The sequence below is a fragment of the Tympanuchus pallidicinctus genome, unplaced genomic scaffold (genome assembly GCF_026119805.1).
Source record: "Tympanuchus pallidicinctus isolate F22 unplaced genomic scaffold, pur_lepc_1.0 scaffold4, whole genome shotgun sequence".
NCBI classification, from domain to species: Eukaryota; Metazoa; Chordata; class Aves; order Galliformes; family Phasianidae; genus Tympanuchus; species Tympanuchus pallidicinctus.
Window position 1 is genome coordinate 34,551,503 of NW_026294758.1, and position 19,978 is coordinate 34,571,480.

Genomic DNA, 19,978 nt, shown 5'->3' on the forward strand with positions numbered 1-19,978 from the left:
AGGAAGTCTGTAACCTCTGAGAACATCAGCCAGTGAGGGAAGGAGGAAGGGACAGTACAACCAGGCATTTAGAATCAAAGGGAATCTGCAAAGTCTGATAATTTGAGACCTCACAGGACTGTGTTCCAGTGGACTCTTCCTTTATGTGAATAAAAAAAGGAAGAGACTCTTCTGTCTCTTTTTGTGATAAAGAAAATTGAGCAGGCCTACTAGAGCAGAAATTTTCCCAACATACCTTATGTTTAACTACATGGTGCTTTGTCCAAAGGTACACTTTGCTTTCGGTATCCAGTAAGTTTGCTAACATAAAATATAATTTGAAGGAGTAAACTTTGCACTGAAATGATCAAGTAATTGTCATCCTGACACTTTTGCAATGAAAAAGAACTAGTTTTGCAGATGATTTAATGTGTTGCTAGAAGAGGAGAAACAGCAGAAAGCACTTGTGTATTGATCTAGATACGACCATAGGGATTTCTTCCAAGTGTGTGAGTTTAGACTCCAGATTTTAGTACTAAAGAGTCTGGATCTGAAAATGACTCAGTGCCACATTTCCTTTGTCATCTTCCTTGTGGTAGTAAAAGCATTTCCAAAACTAGCAGGGGGACAGAAGGCAGGAAGGAAGAGAGAAACAGCTGAGGTATGCAGTAATCAGTGGGCCATTATATCAAATTTGTTAAAAATTTTAGCAGCTATTTTTGTTACCAAATAGTGTGCAAACAGAAAGAGGCAATTAGTCACAGAAATTGCTCTATTCACAAAGTATATACAAACAGGAACAAGCACTGATTTCAAAACCTGAGACATCAAAAGATTCTTAATTATATATTCTGTTTTCCTGCGTTTGAACAGGGAAAAACTACTCAACTTCTTAAGCAATAATTAGATCCAAAGACCATGTACTGCAAATATGATTTATAGTATACATAAAACATATTTAGGTTATTTCCCAGAAAGATGTATCACCTTGTTTTTTATACAGTTCTGCTTTTCCATGCTAGTCGATTGTATCTTTATTCCTAAAACAGGACATATTTTTTTGCTCTTTCACAGGAAGAGGGAAAAACGCATTTCAAACATTTTCAATTTCCAAGAAGAAATGAATTCAGCAATCTAACAAGTTCATAAAAATACACTGTCGTACTTTAAAGGAAGAGAATTTTTGTTTTCCTTAAAGTAAAAAAATACATTTATTCCAATTTTTTCAGAGATTTGTGTCAATAAAAGAGCTACAGTGAATTTGCAGAGAACAAACTGTAAATGAGAAGTTCACAGGCAAATAAAAACATATTTAAAAGATCTAACTGTTCTAAGAACAGAACTTCCCAATACAGGAAATGATATTGAAAACATGTAATAAGAAATTCTTTATTTAAAGGTGAATAAGGTGAATAATGTTATGACAGATAACCAAATGATCCTATGTCATACGATTTGGAATGCAAATTAAAAATGTGTAACATGTATCTGTTGAAGATTTGAGATTCTGTTTGTTGTTGTTTCTCTTGTAGATGAAATATTTAATAACTATGAAAATAGAATCATGACAACCTCACAGAAATGGTGATTCGAAATAGCTGCTAAAAAAAAAAAAAAAAAAAAAAAAAAAAAAAAAAAAAGACAAAAACTGTACTGATGTCATAAAGATCAGGGTGGAGAAAATTTTCCATTCACTATTTGCTACCCCAAGCCAGAAACCATGTGATTACATGACATGCCAGAGAGACATCTACCTTTCAGAGCATGAAGAAATCCTTCCTTCCTTTCTCAAGAAACACTGAATTCAGTCTCCCACACCAGCCAAAAGAGGCTGTCCAAGGGAGAGAGAAGGTGGAGCTAGAAGTGAGCAAGTGCAACCTGAGAATCCCTACATTTGATTAGTCTTCAAGAGGTAGTCACAGACCTTGTGGATGGATTAACCAGATGCTGACTGCTGTTGCCCTGTGCTACAAGTAGATTTCAACACTTATCCAAAACTCTCGTGTCCATCCTAGGCACATGGAGCTGAAGGAGACCAATCGTGATCACTCAGGAGTACACAATTTGACCTTCCAGGTAAGCAAGGTTTCCTTTGTTCTGTCGGGAAAACTTAGAACAATGAATAAAGCTTACTTCAGTCCCTGAACACTCTACATGCTTTGCACTGATATCTTGCCAAAATATATGGCTTTTATACAAAAAGGCAGAGCTATAATTGACACAGACTTCTCTTGCTCCCTCCATTACCTGGTATATTGGTATCTTTGAGAAGTCTTCTGAGTTGGTAATATTTGATAAGCTGACAGGTCTCACAACTAACTCATCCAGTTTTCCTCTTATACTAGTGCTGCTTTTTTCCTGAGGATGCCTGATTTACACTTGTATTGAAAAGATCAGTGTTATGAGCAGACAGCAAAGCAATGTACATTAGTAACATGAAAAAAATATTCCTATAATCAGAGCAGGGCATAACTTCCTTCCATATGTAAGATAAGTGTAATTGTATGTTTTGCTCCAGAGAAGAATGCAGAACGGAGGTAAGGAGTCAACACAGAAGGTTCTGCATATCATGTGGACAAAGGAATGTTAGCAGCCATTTAAAAAATGTAGATTTCAGAAGCTGAAGCACAAAATAACAGTATTTAGTGTTAGTTATTGTTTCTCAGTGCTTGGCATCCTTGCACTGTCATAGGAATATCAGAGTGGGAACAAACAGAAACTTGTGAATCCACAGCCAGGCCAATTCACTGTCCTTTGTTTCTGGGAGTAGAACAGACAAGGAAAAAGTTGTGTCTCTTAAGAGTGCTCCAATGACAAAATACTCCTTGCTCTTTTCCTGAAGCTTCCAATCCTTGCACTGTCGCAGAGCCCAGCTAATAAGAAGGGGAGCATGCTGTGGGCATTACTATCAGCCAGCACCATCCAATACAGAAGAATATTTGCAGATGCTAAATATGATGTAGCACCAGTGACATACAAGCATTTTATACTAATAAATATTCACTGGGCTATATGATACACACACACAAGAGGTTGATTTGATAATGTGCCAGTTGAGGAATATCTGGAATGTAAGGGAGCTAGGGGCAAGTCCCTACTCCCATCAGTAGTTAATAATTCACAGTAAGTGGGACTGCTGTCTCTCTCCTGTAAGAGGAGAGTGACAACTCTTAAAACATGATAGCCTGGCATTCAGGGCATTCTCCTGGCTAATTACAGTGCTCTCATAGCATCTCTGCTTCAGAGCAGGTAGATGAGCAATGTGAACTTGAGTGTCTCTCAGTTTAAATGGTTGAGGTAAGAGAGAGCATAATTCTGGCTTCATTTTCACAAAAAAACAGGGGCCTGAACCAGCTTCCAAAATCTGTGCTAACAAACCTATGGAGAAGTATCTCCATAGGTGCAGAAGCTCAGTGCCAAGTGCTCTTAATCTTCCGGATTACTTCCCCTTATCACTACATTCCTCAGCAGTCTTTGTGGAATATAGAAGAGTGACTTTGGTAAATCTCTAGCTTTGTGCAGCTACCCCATCAGAGCAATGCACAAGTAATCCAGGTGCCTTCCATACTCATCACAGCAGAACTTTGCAAGAGCCTGGAGATCTCTGATTTACATAATCCAAGTACGGAGCTATTGAGACCATCCATTAGTGAATCCTGGGCCTTGAGTCAGGTTTTCTAGTGGTTTGGGGTTTTTTGTTCTTGTTGGTGTTTTTTTCCTCCTCATTTGGGACACCAGAAGGAGTAAATGTTTATATTTATGCTGTTTATCTCTGACTCAACACATAACTCACTCTGAGGAAAAGAAGACAGAGAAGGAAATAGGTAACTACTCTTTATTATTTATTATCCACATTATTATCCACAATAATGTCATAATATACAGAAACACTATTGTATCCCTTGCTTTCAGCCTGAGTGAGTTTACTTTTCTGATAGCACCAGTTGGAGAATCATCATCATCATAGATTCACAGAATGGTTTGGACTGGAAGGGACCTAGTTCCAACCCTCTTGCTATAGGCAGGAACACCTCTCACTAGATTAGGTTCGCTACCTTAAGGATTTCCCACTGATAAACCTGGAAATGCTAACAGTAACCTTAAAACTTAGATTTTATATATCTAGTTTGTGTTTATCCTACATTTAAGATGCAAAGGTTTTATTTAATTAGTTCTGATGATTTGGATCTCTGCTAATGATGACGTTAAATCCCTCAAAGAACTTCAAGAGCAGGCTCGTACAAAGAAATGGTAGGTGAGACAAAAAAAAAACAAACAACACTGACTCATGGAGGAACTTGGAGTTGTTAAAACATAAACTAAACACAATGCAAAGAGCAGATTGCAGCCAGTAAATATTTATTGTTCACTGGTCTTTGACTGATGGTGTTAAGACGCATTAAGCAGTCAGAACCGGTTTCTGTAGCCTTGTACATCATACTTTCAAGAAGCTTACCCGAGGAAAGATCCCTCTTATACCAGCCTTTTATTGATGCTGCTTAAGGACATCGGTACTTCCATGACATAGGCAGTTTTCATAATCCATTCCATTCAAGCATATATCCTTATAATATAGCTTTAAAAATGCCTTCTATTTATCTCTGTATTTACTGCTATTCTCCAGAGTTTCCTGAATTTTTATGTCTTTGGTTAGTAAAGACTATATTAAATATTTCCATTTCATGGACATTGTTGAAATTTTACTGGAAATTATGAAGGCATTGTACTGTATACCACCATCAGACTCAGGCAGGAAAGTATATTATATTTTCCTATTTTCTAACTTGCTTTTCAAAGCTATGTTTATTTTAACAACAAATACTTAGAAGTTAGCCTACTGTGATATGCTGCTCTGTTCCTTACAGGAAATAGTGAAAGTTGGTCATACCTCTACGATCTTTTGTGCTCAGGTAAAGTTTTTAGGATTTTGGTCCATGTCATACTCTCTTTGTTCGTGTTTACTGCAGTGCCACAATGCCACAACTAGAATGGTCATACACACCTTGTCATCTTCTCAAGAATGTGGAGATGTTTTCCCCTCTCACTTTTTCTAGATTTTGCTTTCTCTTTCTCATACACTTAATTATTCTATTTCATTTTAATGACTGCCACTTGTGCCAATCTATAACTTGTTCATCCAGCATTTCAAGATGCCATTCAACTGCCCCACTCGCAGCAGACAACTTGAGCGTTTTAAATAAAACCCTAACATACTCAGAGGTCGATGAGCTTAATTTACAACCCATTTCAACACGTGAACACTGTGATTACTGATTAGAAATGTTTCCCCTCCGTATTTAAGATTTATTTTCTGTCTTCCAAAGTGGGGACGCTGGCTAATCAAAAAGAGTTCGCGGGGGCAGTGGGAGGGAAAGCCCAGGCGAATGGTCTTAAATAGCACTGAATGCTAAAAGAATAGCGAAGGTTTGAGCTGTAAAGTAGGTGTTTTCGTTTCGATTTACCGAAAACAATCTATGAAATCCATCTAATCCAAATAAAAACATTTGCTTCTGAAGGATTTCAAAAGAGATCCACAAAAGCGCTGAGTTCCATAAGCTCTCTGATTCTAATCTCAAAAGCTAATTCAATGACCCACCTTTAAATGCAAAATAGTTAAAGCAAGTGCCTTGCACGCGTTGACAGCCAATCTGTTGTAATCACTAACTGGTAGGGTGGAAAACCATCTGGAGTGGGCGCAGCTGTTAAAAGAGCAACCGAAAGTGAGTTTCTTTGAGATCTTTCTGGGAAGCGCTCTCCTCGGAAACTCAAGAAGATAGCAAGGGAGCTCAAAGAATGTAGCTATTGAAAAGGCTTGGTGAGCGAATAGCTCTTCTGACGAACAGAATGCTGACCCTGAAAGAGCTCCCTGCGCAGAAGTAAAAGACAAATCCGCGCTTTTGCTATTTAATCAAGCATTCTATAAATAAGAAACTCCAATCAGGAAGGTTCAGCAGAACGTGAAATTTCTGTGATATTGGTCATATTTGCTACTATTCAAAGTAAATTGATCGAATCTGTAACCTTTTCCATGTATGCTATCAGAAAGAGGAATTTCACATTCAACTTACGGTAACTTGTTTTTAACTTCCTGCTTCCTTGTGTCACTGTATACTGAGTAAATTCAGAACTAGCTTGGCACTTTCTCCTGTTTTCTGTTACAATGTTTTATTCTGTAGTCTTTACTAGGGAAGTAGATGGGCAAATGAAGCAGATGCTTGTTTGTGATGGGTGCTCAGGCAGCAATCTATAATAGCTGTTGATAAACACAAACACTGATTGATATTTAGTGGAAGATTTTCTTCAGTAAAATCAAAAATACTCTGAATAAGTGTGTGTGTGTGTGTGTGTGTGTGTGTGTAGGTGTAGGGGGGGGGGGGAGGGGAGAAAGGGATATGGTGGGGTTTTTTTGTCACCTGAATATTGCTATTCTGATGAGAAATTTGATAAATTATTTTTCTTCAAGGTCTAGGGTAAAATAAGGTTAAAACAACATGTTTTTCACCAAATAGGATAAGAAAATTTTAAATGGAAAGGAGGAAAGATGATTATTTGCCAATACATTAAAAATGCTCTGTTTCATGGCACTCATTCAAAGACTGTTCTTAGTCTTTTACTAAACCTCTCTGACTTAATCTTGCTATCAATAGTGATTAATCAGTTCCTACTAAATTTGGAATATGCCAGGAACATGGTGTGATCCGTTGAAGTGAGCACTTCTTATGCTTGTAGAAAATAATACATTGCTATCATTCAATGTGCAGATTATTAAGACTTTCAGCAACAATGTCATCCTCCATATTGCTCTTACATTCATATATTTTAATCACTCTAAAAATGAAACTCTTACGTAACCAATGTGGTTGAGAACAGTTGTACAAAGCAACTTCTAGAGGTTTTTCCAACACAAATTATTCTGTGCAACTTGTCTGAAGGCAGCAATCAACATACTTTCTGTTTTTCATGTGTTTTTGAGCAAAAATCCTAAGAAATCACTGCCTTTTCTTGCTCTCAGTAACAAGCACTGAAATCTTCAGGGAGAACATCGTCCTCTGTGCTTATTAATTACAGAACTGGATCAGTTCAACTTCACTATTCTATGTAGAATTTCTCATATATTAAATTTAATTCCCACAGTTAAGCATTGCTCTTGCTTTTTTTGAGCTGTAGGGAATGTTCAGTAGAGGCTTTAAGCATGGACTGCGGGACTAGCTATAGGAAATGTATAAGACAGCATAGTCAGAAGACAGACAAGTAACAGAGGCTCTCTTTCAAAAAGAAACATCACTCTTCGAAGGGAGTGTAAAGCTACTCTTTTCTTAAGACAGGGAATGGAAATTGTGTATTGGCTTTTGGTTTATCGAGGCCACAGAGACAGCTTTTGTGATGCCTTTCTCTTTTCTCAGTTCTAGAAATACTTTTACTGACACTTCTTCTGCGAAGTTAAACAATCTTTAAGAAGAACACATTACTGTAACGTGTTCTGGGTGCTTTTAAACTCACGTTTCTGCTAAAAGGCAAAATTAATTTATATAGAAGCATTATTCATTTTTGCCTTTATGATAATGCACTATGATTAAGGCTATTTTGTATTTTGTTCATCTGAAAACATTTATTTTCGTAGAAGACTAAATGTAGGTAATATGCTGTTTCTTACCATATTAATGACATGCATCATAGAATAGAACACACAGAAATGTCTGTTTTGTAGGAAGAAGGGAGGGGAGGAGGAAAGGAAGAAAAAAGGAGAGAGAAAGATGGAAAGAAAAAGAAAGAAGGAAACAAGAAAACTTGGCTTCAAAATAGAAGTATGTAGAAATAGTGGAACTTGTTACAAGTGGCAGAAAAGTACAGCCAATTAGCACACACTAATAAAAAGCATACCACAGAGTGTGAGTGTAATAAAGCTAACTACTGCCTTTAAAAATACTCCTGAGTTTTATTCCAGAAGCAATTGAAATACATGTTAAAACATTGTACACATATGCCATGCATGCATTAATAAAAAGCACTGTCTTGAAAAAAAAAAAGACTCTAACAGCCTGGGCTATTAACACCCAAATAAGTCATTTTGTTGTAATGTGAAGAATGGACACATCTTTGTTAGTGTGTTAAGCAAGTTCTGAGGCAAAGAGTAGAAAATGCTGCTTTAGGTCAAGAAAACAGCAGACTGACACTGAGTTGTGTTTGTGATCACAGCTTTATGTAGAAGTACAAGGACAAGAGTATATGCATTTTGAGTACTGAGTTTTGGGCTATTCTGTACTAAAGTGAAACATGAAAGCTCAGGAATCATAGAATAAACCAGCTCTCATTTGACATAAGAAAGGGTTTTGCTTTTGATACGAATTGACACCATTTTTGGTCTTCTTGTACCCCAGAATGACAATGAAGACATTGACATTGTAAATAAGGAAGATCTTCAAGACAATTTACAGAGAATTGAGAATTCACAACATGAGAAAAACGTACATACTAATCAGGTATGCTTCTAGCCTTTTTCTTTTGGAAAAAAACCACAGTTTTTAGAAGCCTGATGTAAATTCATTAGCAGCAAATTCCATGTGAGAGGCTGTTATGTCTAAGACAGATATTTGTAAGCTAACAGGGAGGCCAATTTTGTTCTCTGAAATATATTAAGGAAAAAAAAAACCACAGAAAATTAACAGAACACTTAAGAATAGGATTCTGAAAAATTTAGTTTTCTAGTATCGCCGTAGCTTCATGCAAGATGCAAAACAGGTATCAGAAATGGTGTTCAGAGGAAATATTATTGATAAGGACTTGACACAGAAGTATTTTCTACTGAAAAGTTGAAAACAGAGGACCTGGGAACATTATTTGTGATTAATGCTGTCTTTCAGTCAGGTCACAGATATTATCATATACCTATGGATCCAAAACAGGGAAAATTTCAGAAAAAAATACAGTCTGGAGGCAACAGCTCTGGCTTGTGACTGACCAAAGAGAGAAAGAAAAGAATGAAGTACAAAAACAATACAGATGATTTCATAAACATAACTATTTTAATTTTTTTTACTGTCAGTTTGTCTAAATCCACATATTGAGTAGCTAACTATGAAGGTAGGAATCATTTTTACACAAAACTTTTTTTTCCAAAAGTGGATATTTTCTAATGTCATCTATTTTCACACCCATACAAATAATAAAATAAAATAAAATAAAATAAAAATAACCCATTGTCTTGAATTCTTGGTAAATACTTTATGTGTATATATATGTATAGATACATTCCTGTTTCGTAATCATGTCTATTTAATAAGTATGATGGTAGGATCTGAAACTACATAAAAGAAATAGAGCTTGTTTGGTGTTGGATGTTCCTCTCTTTCTTTCAATGAGTTTTGCATATAAACAGAGGCAGAAATTGGCAAAGAAATGACTCTGCTTTCCTCCTGCCTCTCAAAGCTGAAGTGATTCTAAATTTGTAATGATGGAAGGGAATCACGCACATTATTCTGATACATAGACCTGGAAACTGGGATGTGACATCCTAGGAATGTGGTAGGCAATGTCTGTATCTGCCCCTTCAAAAAGTCATCAAGAAGGAAAGAATGCAAAGAATGGAATAAAAGAACTTTCAGAATTGTTGGAAATTTTGAAACCAAGAGAAGTAGTGGCAGTCAATGAAAGTTTGGTTTCTGTAAGTTACTCTGAAAGTCATACCTTCTATTTATGCAGTAGCACTTGAAGAGTGTCAGTCTTCAGACCCACTAACAGACCACAGAAAAAATGGGAAGTTTTAGGCACATGCAGAATGTTGGAAGTCATATGAGCCTAAAAATGTACATATTTGATCAGATCCTTGAGTCACTGTCCCTGGAAGTGTTCAAGAAACATGAGACAACATGATTTAGTGATGAACAACATGGTTTAGTGAGGAAATACCTACTAGTTCTAGGTAGATGGTTGGACTGGATGATTGTGGAGGTCTTTTCCAACCTTGGTGATTCTATGATTCTGTTAATTTCCATGGAAACTACAACAGCTACAAAGTGCACAGTAAATATATTTGATAAAGGAAATGCTAAACTACAAAACTCTATTTCTCAACATAGACATCATCATTAGCTATGCATTTTGCCAGTAATGAACAAGAGTCTGCATGCTGTGCTTGTAAATACCTGCAGCAATGGAGTGAACCACTGTTTAACAACTGCTACAGTGGCATAATTGCTGGGAAAATATTGCCCACACAGCCCATCTTTCATTAGATAATATTTATCTCCAAATTGGAGGGATGTGGATTTGATGGGTGGACCACTCGATGGATAAGAAACTGGTTGAAAGGCCACAGACAGAGGGTGGTCATCAATGGCTCTGTGTCCAGGTGGAGGCTGGTAACGAGCAGCGTCCCCCAGGGGTCTGTGTTGGGACCGGTGCTCTTTAACCGTTTTAATCTTTATTAATGACATCGATGTCAGAATCGAGTGCACCCTCAGCAAGTTTGCTGACAACACCAAGCTGAGTGGTGTGGTGGAAGGGATGCCATTCAGAGGGACATCAGGAGGTTTGAAAGGTGGGCCCGGGTGAACCTGATGAGGTTCAACACAGCAAAGTGCAGAGTTTTGCACTTGGGCCAAAGGAATCCCAGGCATTTATACAGACTGGAAGGAGCGGTCCTTGAAAGCAGCCCTGCAGAGAAGGACCTGGGGGTCTTGAGAGACGAAAAACTTAACATGAGCCAGCAGTGCGCTCTTGCAGCTCAGAAAGCAACTGGTATCCTGGGCTCCATCAGAAGAGGGGTGGCCAGCAGGGACAGGGAGGTGATTGTCCCCCTCTGCTCTTGTGAGGCTCCATCTGGAGTACTGTGTCCAGGTCTGGAGTCCCCAGTACAAAAAAGACAGGGAGCTGTTGGAGAGGGTCCAGAGGAGAGCCACAAAGATGATCAGGGGACTGGAGCACCCGCCCTACGAAGACAGGCTGAGGGAGCTGGGCTTGTTCAGCCTGGAGAAAAGAAGGCTGCGGGGTGACCTCATTGCAGCCTTTCAATACCTCAAGGGAGCCTACAGAGGGGAGGGGAATCAACCCTTTGAAAGGGTTAATAAATGCAGGACAAGCGGAAATGGTTTTGAGTTGAGGGAAGGGAGATTTAGGTTGGATGCCAGGGGGAAATTCTTGACAGAGAGAGTGGTGAGGTGCTGGAACAGGCTGCCCAGAGAGGTTGTGGATGCCCTGTTCCTGGAGGTGTTCAAGGCCAGATTGGATGGGGCCCTGGGCAGATTTGTCTAGTATTAAATGGGGAGTTTGATGGCTCTGCATGTGGCAGGGGGGTTAGAGATTCATGATCCTTGAGATCCATTCCAACCCCAGCCATTCTGTGATCGGCTTGAAGAAATGAAGTCAGAAGATGATAAATCCAGAAGGTATGTTGGGAGTGATAAGTCAGTCCAACCAAGATTGGCAATATGCTTCACGATGCTTCAATTGATATGGAGCTTAGCATCATCACAGAAAAGTTGTCTTCTTCTCTGGCCTGACTGTGGAAGTTTGAGCCTTTAGCTTATCTGGGATCACAATGTTGTGATCAGTGTAAATGGTTTGTTTGAGTTCCAGGAAATCCAGAGAGATCACCCCTTTCCTATAACAGAACACAGTGCACATCACTTTACCCACCAAGACCTTGTCTTCAACTTCTTATCTGATGGGGAATTCGTGTTGCCACTCCTCCCTCAGGCTGTCATTTGAATGCCAGTTCACTGTAATGACAGGACCGATCTTGTCACCGATTATGTGATTCTGGAAATTGTCATCTTGTACTGGTCTTATTGTTCCTAACAAACTTGTATACAGTGTTCTTTCTGTTCCTGTGTTTCCACCTGTGAGACCCACCTGGCACAAATTTTGTGATATTCCAATTCTGCTGCTATAATTTCCAAGGCAGTGAAGCCAATATTCAGCTCTGTACACAGTTCCCTGATCATTATTCGCTGATTTGTGCAGATGAGTTGGTGGAGACTCTTCATTTTATGGTGTCACAGCTGTGCATGGCTACGTGTAACATGGGTTGTCTTTCACATCTCTAACATCATCGCTGAAATGCACCACCCACTGCCTCACTGAGCTCACATCCACTGTTTGGTCTCCTTAAACATTCAGTAAATGTTGATGAATGCCAGTGGGTGAAATTTTTGCTGTGTGCAGGAATTTAATGACACACCTCTGCTTCATATACACTTCCATGTCAGACACCCTGCTCTGAGTGCTCCTCTGCTACCATCTGTCACATGTAACAGCATGTAACGAAATACTAGCAGGAAGGTTCAGCCTATACTGCCATACCACCAACATCTGCCTCTGCCATCATGGGCCAACATAGGAAAAATAAACAAAAGACTTTATTTTCAGAGCAGCCCTCATAAAATCGTAAAATAAAAAAGAAACCAGTTTCCCACTGAAACAGTTCAGCTGACAATGTTCAGTCAGTACTTTGTACAAACATGCCTGTAGATATGCATATCTACAGAGATTCATAGACATATTATGTCTTTGTAAGAAAAGAGCTGATATGGTCAATTTGGAGCAAACTAGAACAGCTTTCTGTGCACCTTCACATAGGCCTTGGGTTAAACTCAACAAGGACCTCCACCTCCCCAAATCTAGCATTATGTGACCAAACTGAAAAGAAGGAAAGGGTTTGGATCAATTTGCTCTTTCCCTTGTGCACAGTTAGGCACAACAAGATCTTTGATTTCAGATTTTCTTCTTTTTAATACATATTAATGACAATAAGGATTAACATAATATTCTGGATCTGTTGAAGTACATTGCAAACAGTGTTAAAAAGATAGACTGGTACTTTTTATAAAAGTAAAAATCACTCAGTTAAAACAAAAGGTGATATTCTCAAGATAAATACTTGAAAACAATTCTTCCCACCTTTCACTGCCTGGAATCTTTATTGTGCCAGTGTATTTCATGGATTTAAAGAACCACGGTGAGGTTGTGAGTGATATAGGGGAGCTCCTGGCCTTAGGATGACATGGCAGCATGGGGGAAAGGAACAGGGAGGTACAGTTTGGCCTTGGCCATATGTGAAGCATGTCTGTCAAGGGCAGTGGAGAAGAGAGAAGAGGGATGTCTGGGACATCAGTATCACTTGTAGCCTAGGGAAAGGACACAGTGCCCTAAGGAGAGCACAGTGATCCACAAAATTGGAAGCATAGGTCTTCAACACAGAAGGCAATCCACTCTCGATTTTTTAATTTATAAGGTAGGCCTGAGATTTTTGTCCCTACAAATTCATAACCTTGTGAGAACCTGAAGTTAAGCTCAGAAAACAATGACACTTCTGTTGCCTCTGCAATCACTGTCCCATAGAGAAGAAGTCAACTTTTGGCAGCTGCTGGGAGGACCGCTCCCCACTACCAAAAAATAGCAATTCAGCAGGTGGTGGGATTTGCAATTTATGATTTCATAACAGATAACAAAGAAAGAAAGAAATCAAGTTTATGGAAATAAACTTGATATAGCTTAGAGCACAAGATTTGCATTGCTTCACAACATCTGCTCTGCTGTGGGATTTGTTGTAGGGGAGCAAATAGCAGTTTCCATGTCTCCTACGTGCCATTTTAATCACTGGCTACATGTCCATCCTTTGCCAGCTTTGCCCATGAGATTTTCTAGCCAGATGCTAATGGAGAGCTCACCAGAACTGTCAGTAGAATGGCAAGATCCCAGCATGAGCAGAAGAGCCTTTCTGAAAGCAGGGTCATGATTCAGGATATACTCTGATATACAAGAGGCAGCTTGGGGAACAAAGCTGCTATAAATATTTGTGACATAGAAAAGTTGAACTCACTCACAGGCCAGTCCTGTAGGGACATTTCCTCCCTGCAGTATATAGCACACTGCCCAGTACAGGCCAGTACATACCCAGAAAAACAGGTTTGCCATTGTGGGAGTTTCCAGATACCGTGGAGCACGTGACCTATCACGTTTCTCAGGCTGGGTGTTAAAATCCAGGAGGGCAGCTAGGCCATTCAGTTGCTGTGCTGACTTTGGATGCCAAGGAGTCCCAGCAGCAAATATGCCTGGGTGCCAGTCCTGCCTTAGTCCCTGCCATGAGCACCAAGGTACATACAGGAGGGATGGGCACCTCTGAGTGGCACTGAGCCAGTTCCAGAGGCATCTGAGAAGCCACATGCCTCCCAGACACCATGAGGATAGCCACCGAGTGTGACAGAGCTGAGTGCATGCTGCAGCATTGGAACAAAGCTCCCTGCCATTTTGGCAGAGAAACGGAAACTAACCAGAACATGCAAGTGCATAAAATGAGATGAAAAGAGGAGCTTCATAGTGTTTCTGATAAAAAATTGCCTTGTTAGACTGCATATGTAGTACGAGGTAAAATAAGAAATTTAAAGCGAGCGATGAAGTACAGGAGGAAACATCAGAATTTCTCTGACAAGGGAAGATCCGGGTATGAAACAGAAGGAGATTCTGGATTTCATGCTAAGCCCGCTGGCTGTAGTGACATACGCTTCTGGGTGAAGGCAAAGTGTCAGCACAAGCACCTGTTTTTACAAACCACATGAATCCAGCTCCCTGCCCTCCTCTCCACAGGACCAGTGCCAGCCCATGCTCTGCCCATAGGCTGTGCCAGGAGCACAGCACAGCCAGCAGGAAGAGAAAGGTGCATATACTGGATGTGTCCCTGTGGACAAGATCACACTGTGCTCATAAGTGCTGAGTGAGTTGGTGCGTAGGCAGTTATACAATCCCCACCTGTAACATTCACTGTTTAGTAGGTATGCACAGCTGCTTTATATGAGTGCCTCTTTAGCTCCAGATAACACTGGAAGGTGGTTTTTTTTTTTCCTTTATCTTCTCTTTCAAAATCATGTGGAAGTCTTGAGAAAGTTTGTAACTCAAAACAGTCATGAGTTGACAGTCACAGATTAACTACCTCATTTGCCTGCTAGTTATCACAGTGTTGGTGGCAGACAGGACAACTGTAGCTGTGTACCCAGTGCAGAACAGGGAAGTCTTGTGACTGTTTCAGCCATCTGCCTGGGGGGATCTCTGCTTTTTCACGTTACTTAACAAGTATGCATCTCTCTGACAGTGTTGGTACTGATCTGTTTTCCAGGAGGATGAATTCATCAACATTGAGAGTGATCTGCATGAAAACAAACATGACTCAGCGGGTGATGAGAAACTACACTTAAAAGGGTAATGTCTTCTGGATGGACAAATAATCCACTCACTTCATAGCAGCCTAAACAGTCAGCTGCCAGTGTTCCAGATTCTGGAGCAAGAGCTCATATAGTTGCTGCCATACCCTTGTGCAGTGCAGACCTTTGTATCACGATTTGAGTAATACAGAAACACATTGTTTTTAAAATAACTTTACCTTTCAGCCAAAATACGTGTGGAATTATAATTATAAAACCTCACAAATTGAGCCAGCAGTGTGTGTTTGTATTCCAGAAAGCCAGTGACATCCTCGGTTCCATCAGAACAGAGGCAGTCAGAAGAACAAATGAGGTGATTGTCCCCCTCTATTCTGCCCTCGTGGGGCTCCAGCTGACGTACTGCATCCAGTTCTGGAGCCTCCAACACAGGAAAGATGTAGAGCTGTTGGTGAGAGTCCAGAGGAGGGCCACAAAGGTTGTCCAAAGGCTGGAGCACCTCTCCTATGAAGACAGGTTGAGGGAAATGGCCTTGTTCGGCCAGAAAAATAAGAAGCTGTAGGGAGACCTCATTGTGCCCTTCCAATATTTTAAGTGAGATTATAAACAGGAGGGAAATCAAGTTTTTGCAAGGGTAGATGATAACAGGGCAAGGGGGAATAGTTTTAAACTAAAGGAAGGGAGATTTAAATTGGATGTTGAGGAAGTCCTTTTACTGAAAGAGTGGTGAGGTGCTGGAACAGGCTGCCCAGAGAAGCTGTGGATGCCCTGGAAATTACATTTCCAATATTTCTGAAAGGGGCTTTTTAAAAGAAAGGCCTTAAACAGTGAACTCTTGCAGAAAGTCAAAGATTCGACACTGCTCTTCATTTTACATATCTGGTTACCCCACCGCAAGTTGAGAGTAGAATAGACAAAAAATATATATATCATTTTGCTTTAGCAGCATTTTTGCCTCTCATGCAGTGTTACTAAGTCTACACAGTAAAAGTACACACTCATAATTATTTGCAGGTTAGTATCCTTATGAGAACTATAAATCTCATGTAAGACATCTAAAAAAGTGAGATAGAAGACTTAAAATAGTAATTTGTATCTTAATATTTTTCCACCAGACTGATGCTTTATTTAAAACCTCATAGAAATCATGCTGTAATTTTTCTGCTGACTTACATTTCTCCACCTTAATATACATCATGCCATTTCAGCTTTGAGTCTCTGTTTTTATCAGCTGATTCTAGGTACTGACTTGCCGGATGTTCCAAACAGGAGCTTTTCTAACTCAGACTGAACAACTTGAAATGATCTCATGCCTGAACAAATGGTACAGTTATATATTGTAGCAGTAAATTACTGATCATTCAGTGATGAGTAATCATTGTGATTATAGTGATCATTCATGCTTTTGAGCTGTACATACAGAACTTCCAAGACTTCTTACTGCGATTAGGCTTTCTGATGCCACTGTATCATTAAAATGCTGCTTTAAAGAGCCAGCAACAGTCTCTAGATGTCCTTAAAGTCTTTAAATTTTCTCTCATTTCTCTTCTCTGTTCTACAGAGAACATTTCATATTTAAATATTTTCAGTGTTCTTTACAAAAAAAAGCTGAGATTTGATAGATCAAATGTCAGTGACATGTACCCAACACATATTCCAAAATTATCTGATTACACAATAAGTGTTGGTACATGAACAAGATTAGTAGTGTCTGTCTTCCCTCAGACCCAGGTCCAGAGGCTCATTGGACTGGAGGGAGTTCTGCCCAGATAGGCACTTGGGCAGTGGTAAAGTTCCATATTTGTCACTCATTTTTGTACTCCTACAGAGAGCCAAGAGCTAAGTAGCTTTTAATTCACAGGGCCTTATCATTCTCTAGGCTATCTTGTTCTTCCAGCAATATCTGGTATCATGCCTTGGGCAGTGAGAGCTCCTTTGCAGACTGGAAGCTGAAGAACACTTTGCTCTATTCTAATTATATTCAGGCTATGGCTTGCCCTATACTGTTGGGCAGTGCCATAATGTGATCTAATGTTTTAATTTTATCTGCTTAAAAGGAGTGTTCACAAAGTGTCCCTTAATTTTGAATGCATCATTGATTTCTTTCAGAAAATGGCACCAAACAGTCTGTGATTTGAGACACAAAACCTCTGAAACATCAGATTGTGGATAACAATAAGTGTGAGCACATTCACTCACAGAGCACATGCAGATCAGAACAAGGATTTCTAAGTTGTAAAATGCAAGCAGTAATAGAGTTGGTATGCAAAAATGTATTACATTAAAGCTCTCATTTAAATATGCTTAAAATACATTTGCTTTTTCAACATCTTCAGTTAAGTAAAAGCCGTCAGCAGTGTGCTGCAGTATAAATCAATAGTCTTCAGCAAACAGTGTTTACTTGGATAACCAAACATCATAAGGGAGACTATTTTCTTCTGCTACCTTTCGGAAACAGAGCTGTATATTTATAACATACATGTTGAAATATTTAAGATATACTGGTATCAAAGTGATAATCACTAAACAGATAAAATAACAAGATAAGGAAAGATGTTAGATTAAATAAGAAATTGCAAGGAGTTGTAATATTAAGTAGTGATCTAAAATCCCAAAAGACTCATAATACATAGTTCCAAATCAAAGCTACTACTTTTTTCCTTTTTATGTTGGTGGTAGATGAACAATTAATTTGATAAAGTCACTCTGGATTGTTTGTTCATCTGTCTTTCATTTCTCCTTTTATTTCTTCTCTTGTATCTAATCTTGAATCTAATCTCACTGTTGAGACTGAGTGGATAACCTGATTTTCTAACAAGTAAAAGCAAAGGACTGTGATCTGTAAGGCAAGAGGAATTCCTAGGAAGAAAAAATAAAAAATAAAAAACAACTGGAATATCAAAAGCAGTCAAGATTTCTCAGAGATCCTGTTACTTTTTGAACTAATGAAGAAGAACGTTCCTTCTCTGCTGTTCTGAGTACAAATGCAGTAGGGCAGAAAAGCAGGGTATTCATGCTGAATGTCAGCATGTATCTGACTCCAGATGCATCTGGTTTTTCAACACATACAGTCTGGGCAATTAGCAGCTCTAAACATATTGTTGCTTTGATAGACTGCAAGGGTGTGAGACATGACTTTACAAGAATATAAACTGTAGCTGTAATTTCCCTTTCAGTTTGAGCAATACTAAGGGATTTATTTAGCTACAGCTTTTGTAACTAAAATACACCAACATCATCGGCATATTTCACATCAGAAATCTGTGCAGAATTATCATCTAAAATGCTGTTTTCCTAAATCTCAGCCTTCCTAGTGAAATCATTTTGTGTTACCACTAGTAAAATGAGAAAAGAACAGACACTAGAAAAACGTATTCAATATTAGAAATCATTTTACCTCCCGTAAACTGAAGAGTCTTAGATGAAACATTGGTGTACAAGGGCTGCTCCCAAAAAGTAATGCTTCCTACTTCTTTATGTTGGCCCACAACATTGCAGGGGGGTGTTGGTGACATGGTAGTAGAGGCTGAACCTTCCCACCAATATTCTGTTACCTTTTGTTGCCACGTGACTGATTGCAGCAGGGAGGCAGTGTGAGAAAATGGCATCTGACAGGGAAGGGCTGATGGAGCAAAGATGTGGAACTGAATTCCTACATACAAAAAAAATCGAAACCACTAGCAGTCAATGATGCTTGCTGTGTACGGAGACCAAACAGTGGATGTGAGCACAGTGAGGCAATGGGTGATGCATTTCAGCGGTGATGACAGTGTTGAGAATAGCCGGATTTTTACAAGCAATGCAGATTTTTACAAGCACAGCACACAGACTTGTTCATCATTGGTTAAATGCATGGATGATGGTGGTGACCATGATGAAAAACAGGGCTTTGTAGCTGAGAATTTGCTCTATCAAAAAGATTTATTGTGCTCTTTGTAGCTGTTGTAGTTTCCATGGAAATAAATGACAGGCATTACTTCCAGAGCAACATAGGTAAGTAACAAATTTTAAAGTAGAGAAGCATCTGTGCACACTATAGTAAGATTTTTGCTTTCTATTGATTATTTTGCATCCACAAATGCAAAAGTGCAGGTGGAAGCTACAAGTCTTGAGACAAACTCTTACTGTCAAATTTTCCTAGGAAATTCTCCTCTAATGTTGGGCCTTCACAACAATAGCAAAACTGCCACTCTATGTAGCAGTGATAGACTGACTGTACTAACAATCTCTGTGGGTCTAGCAATGGGCACTGAATCTTTATCTAGTTTGCACTAACCTTGTAAACAGAGTTCCTCACAGAATTAGAGCTGGCAGAACTGGCCTGCTAACTTTGGTCCAACATGTAGATACCTGCTGGACTGGCCTGTTAGATAAACTGCTGGATTTTCCCTTTTAGTTGTCAAAGCAGAGAAATAATCAACAATCTTAGAAGACATCAAAATGATTTTCCTTAGCACTCATGGATCCAAATTCAGATTTTACTCCAGTTAAAAACATTCCAGTAGATAAATATACTCCAGCAGTCAATTTCAACTGTTAATTCTGTGGAAACTACTTTTTTATTTGCAGCTCAAGTTTCTGTTCTGTTTGTTTTTTATGTTTTCCTAGGCTTTTAGAAAAGAAATATGATAAAGCCTGCATTTTTTGCAAGAAATATAGAACCAGAATTAAGTATGTGATGTGCAGAATTTTAATAACAGGTACAGTATTTTACACCACGTGTTGGTGAACCTTTATTTATTTACCTGTATGAGGTTGTAAATTGTGCTTGTCTTACATCTGACACACACAAAGAAGCTCTAACAACTACTCCTGACTCCCTTAAAAATGCATTTGAAATGAGGTTA

At 39.1% G+C, this 19,978-nt stretch overlaps 1 protein-coding gene across 1 annotated transcript in view; it reads left to right on the forward strand.

Annotated features, from left to right (window-relative positions):
* Positions 1-1,752: 1,752 nt before the first annotated feature.
* SLC28A3 (solute carrier family 28 member 3) overlaps positions 1,753-19,978 on the forward strand; it is a 42,067-nt gene continuing 23,841 nt past the window's right edge. Inside the window, exons 1-4 of the mRNA XM_052701565.1 lie at positions 1,753-2,055; positions 8,358-8,459; positions 15,089-15,171; positions 19,740-19,831. Coding sequence (XP_052557525.1) covers positions 1,999-2,055; positions 8,358-8,459; positions 15,089-15,171; positions 19,740-19,831 — 334 coding nt within the window. The 5' untranslated portion in view covers positions 1,753-1,998. The remainder of the gene's footprint in view (positions 2,056-8,357; positions 8,460-15,088; positions 15,172-19,739; positions 19,832-19,978) is intronic.